Here is a 2,754-nt window from a genome sequence, read left to right as displayed (position 1 = left end):
GATAAAGCGCTGAGGGCTCATTGGTTCCATTTTGGAGCCGCTTCTCTGAGGGGCTGAAAAATGATTTACCCGCGCACATAAATATCGGCTCCTCACGTTAAGTCATTCATTACGAAATTATATAAGTGTACTATTGTACATACAATGTAATAATAATCAATTAAGACTGTAGCAGTCCCTCGTGTTTATGTGGCAGAAACAGATCAATTACTCTCCTCAGAAAAAAAACTACATATGTCACGTGTTTATGAAATAAAGTTGCATTGCGATATAAACATATTTCCCATTAAAATAGTAAGTGTTTGCCCATAGAAAAGTTTGGTAAACGAGCCCCCCCTCGCATTAATGACACAGTCCGCAGCCCTTGGGAGAAGCTGCTTGAAAGTGTCCAACCAGCTGTTATGACAATATTATGAGGCGGAGGGTGGGAAGCAGAGGGAGGTCTCATTTGCATGGGGGACGAGGGGGGTGAGTTGTGACTATAAAAAAGCTGCAGGGAGGAAGGTTTGACAGTTACTCGCACAGCTGTGGATATAGGACGACGACAAGACTTTCTCCATTCGCTTCATTGTAAAGATCCAGATAGATTTTTAATCCCGCTCCAGCAATCTTCTCCGACATCACCACCATGAAAGCCATCAGCCCAGTGAGGTCCATGTCAAGCTGCTACCAGGCTGTCTGCTGTTTGTCCGAGCAGAGTCTGAGCATTGCCAGGGGCAGTAGCCTCAAGGGAGCAGGTATCGATGAGACCATGGGACTCCTGTATGATATGAACGGCTGCTACTCCAAGCTGAAAGAGTTGGTACCAGGGATCCCCCAGGGGAGCAAGCTCAGCCAAGTTGAGATCCTGCAACATGTCATCGACTACATCTTTGACCTGCAGATAGTCCTGGGGGAAGATCAGCAACAAAACAGCATCCTTAACCTGCAGGTATGTACCGTCTCCCCATCCCCTCCACCTCTTCTGTGCACCTTCTCCCTTTGATAGTAGTGTTACTAGTTTGACTAGTTGTCCCTTAGTTTTCCTTGTGCTTCAACCCCCATCATCTCATTCTTATGTAGATCCTAACCAGATTTGATTTTACACATCCCCCGAAGGCTCAGTGTCCCATCCAGGCTAAATGTGAATGTCTCTCTGCATGTAGGTTGTGTGATAAGTTTCTTAATCACTTTGTTTTCCATTTACAGAAATCTGATTTCTCAGAATTGGCAACACAAGGGGATGCCAGAGTCTGCCACTGACCTCTTTTAACCTCTCTGGTAAGTATCAGTCTCTGCTGTTTGGTATATCTGATATAACCTGGATGTAGGAAATACTAATACTCAGGTTGATTTAATACTCCAGTATCAGGCATGTAAATATGAGCTTTCTTCTAAAACAAAAGCTTTTAACATTGGGCCATGTTTTAAATGATACAGAAAATTAATTGTCGCCCCGTGTGCTTTAAACCACAATTTTAATACATTTCCAGGCTATTGTAGAATGCTGGGAGTTGTAGTTTAAAGCAGTTGGTAGGCAGCAAGTCTGTCGTCACGTGTGGGGCTCGGCTAGTGACTCTTTGGTTTCTCTCACACTCTCAATTAGCAGTTGAAAGATGTTATCAGGCCCACAGGCAGGGTTGATTTCCTCCCGGGCGCCAGGCAGTCTGCTCCCCCTCCCTCCTGTGACTGCCATTAATATACATGCACATTTCTTTCTTTGCAGGTGTGGGAAACTTTGAGAGAGAGGGAGAGGACTAAACCTTCCCATTTCCATGAAGCAGAAGAATTCAGATTGCAAGACTATTTAACCCTTTGGGACCCAGACAGACCTACAACATCTCGCCAGTTCTGATCATCACTTTGCCGCTGAACTTTTCATTCTTCAAATTTAAGTTTTAAAACAACAATTTATGGACATTATTTCATTTACTAATTCATTTACCTGGGAATCACCTTTTTATGAAATCCCATGATGAGACTTCCTACTTTAATTCCAGTGATTGTTATCAAATATCTACCTTCCTTTTATTTTCATGATTTTTTTAAAAGGCTTGATTATTTCTAAGCCGGTGCCTTATTGTAACAGGCAACTGTAACATAACTTACTGTAACAGTGACATTCCTTCTAGAGACCAAAAATAACTCCTACCAAACCAATTCCATTTTAACCATTTTCTATATTTCTTAAGTCCTAGCTGAGTTTCCATGACTGAAATTACTTTGCTTTAACCCATTTTTTTACTCTTTGTTAACTAAGAGCTGTATATATATATATTTTTGTATAAAATAGCCTTTCATGTATCTAGCTATGTTCGAACGTGAAAGCCTTAATCTGTGGTACTGACCCCAGAGTATCCCACTCTCTAAAGTAGAGAAGATTGAGTTGGAACTGCATAGTTTCTGATTGAAGAAAAAAAACCTGAAAACTTTTTATAAAAGTTGTTATTTTTGTTTATGTGTAAATAAAATTACATTATTTTTAAAAGAAATAATATTGAGTTGTTATTTTCAGACTAAATGAATACTAGCCATGAATATCCTGTACAATATATTTCAATAAACAAGGCTAAGTGATGTCATTAGTTATAATTGGGTCTTAACAATGTATTTAAGTCATATGAAATGCACAAACTGTGCCCCCTTTGTAGAATACTAGGATTTAGTCACCACAAAATGTCATTGCAAACATAAAAGCACTCTGCCAGTGGTCTGGCTTCTTTATATGGGTATATATATATATATATATAATAACATTTATTCCACCATTTGGTC

The 2,754-nt window shown here is 39.9% G+C and overlaps 1 protein-coding gene across 1 annotated transcript; it reads left to right on the top strand.

Moving 5' to 3' along the window:
* Window positions 1-511: 511 nt before the first annotated feature.
* Window positions 512-2,461, top strand: id3.S (inhibitor of DNA binding 3, HLH protein S homeolog). Its single transcript, NM_001086288.1, is given in 3 exon segments — window positions 512-931; window positions 1,189-1,260; window positions 1,706-2,461. Coding segments are annotated over 2 exon segments (357 nt in total). The 5' UTR covers window positions 512-628; the 3' UTR covers window positions 1,243-1,260; window positions 1,706-2,461.
* Window positions 2,462-2,754: the final 293 nt, after the last annotated feature.

This window comes from Xenopus laevis, chromosome 2S (genome assembly GCF_017654675.1).
Source record: "Xenopus laevis strain J_2021 chromosome 2S, Xenopus_laevis_v10.1, whole genome shotgun sequence".
NCBI classification, from domain to species: Eukaryota; Metazoa; Chordata; class Amphibia; order Anura; family Pipidae; genus Xenopus; species Xenopus laevis.
The sequence above is the reverse complement of the archived record's forward strand: the minus strand, read 5'-3'. Positions and strand labels throughout refer to the sequence as shown.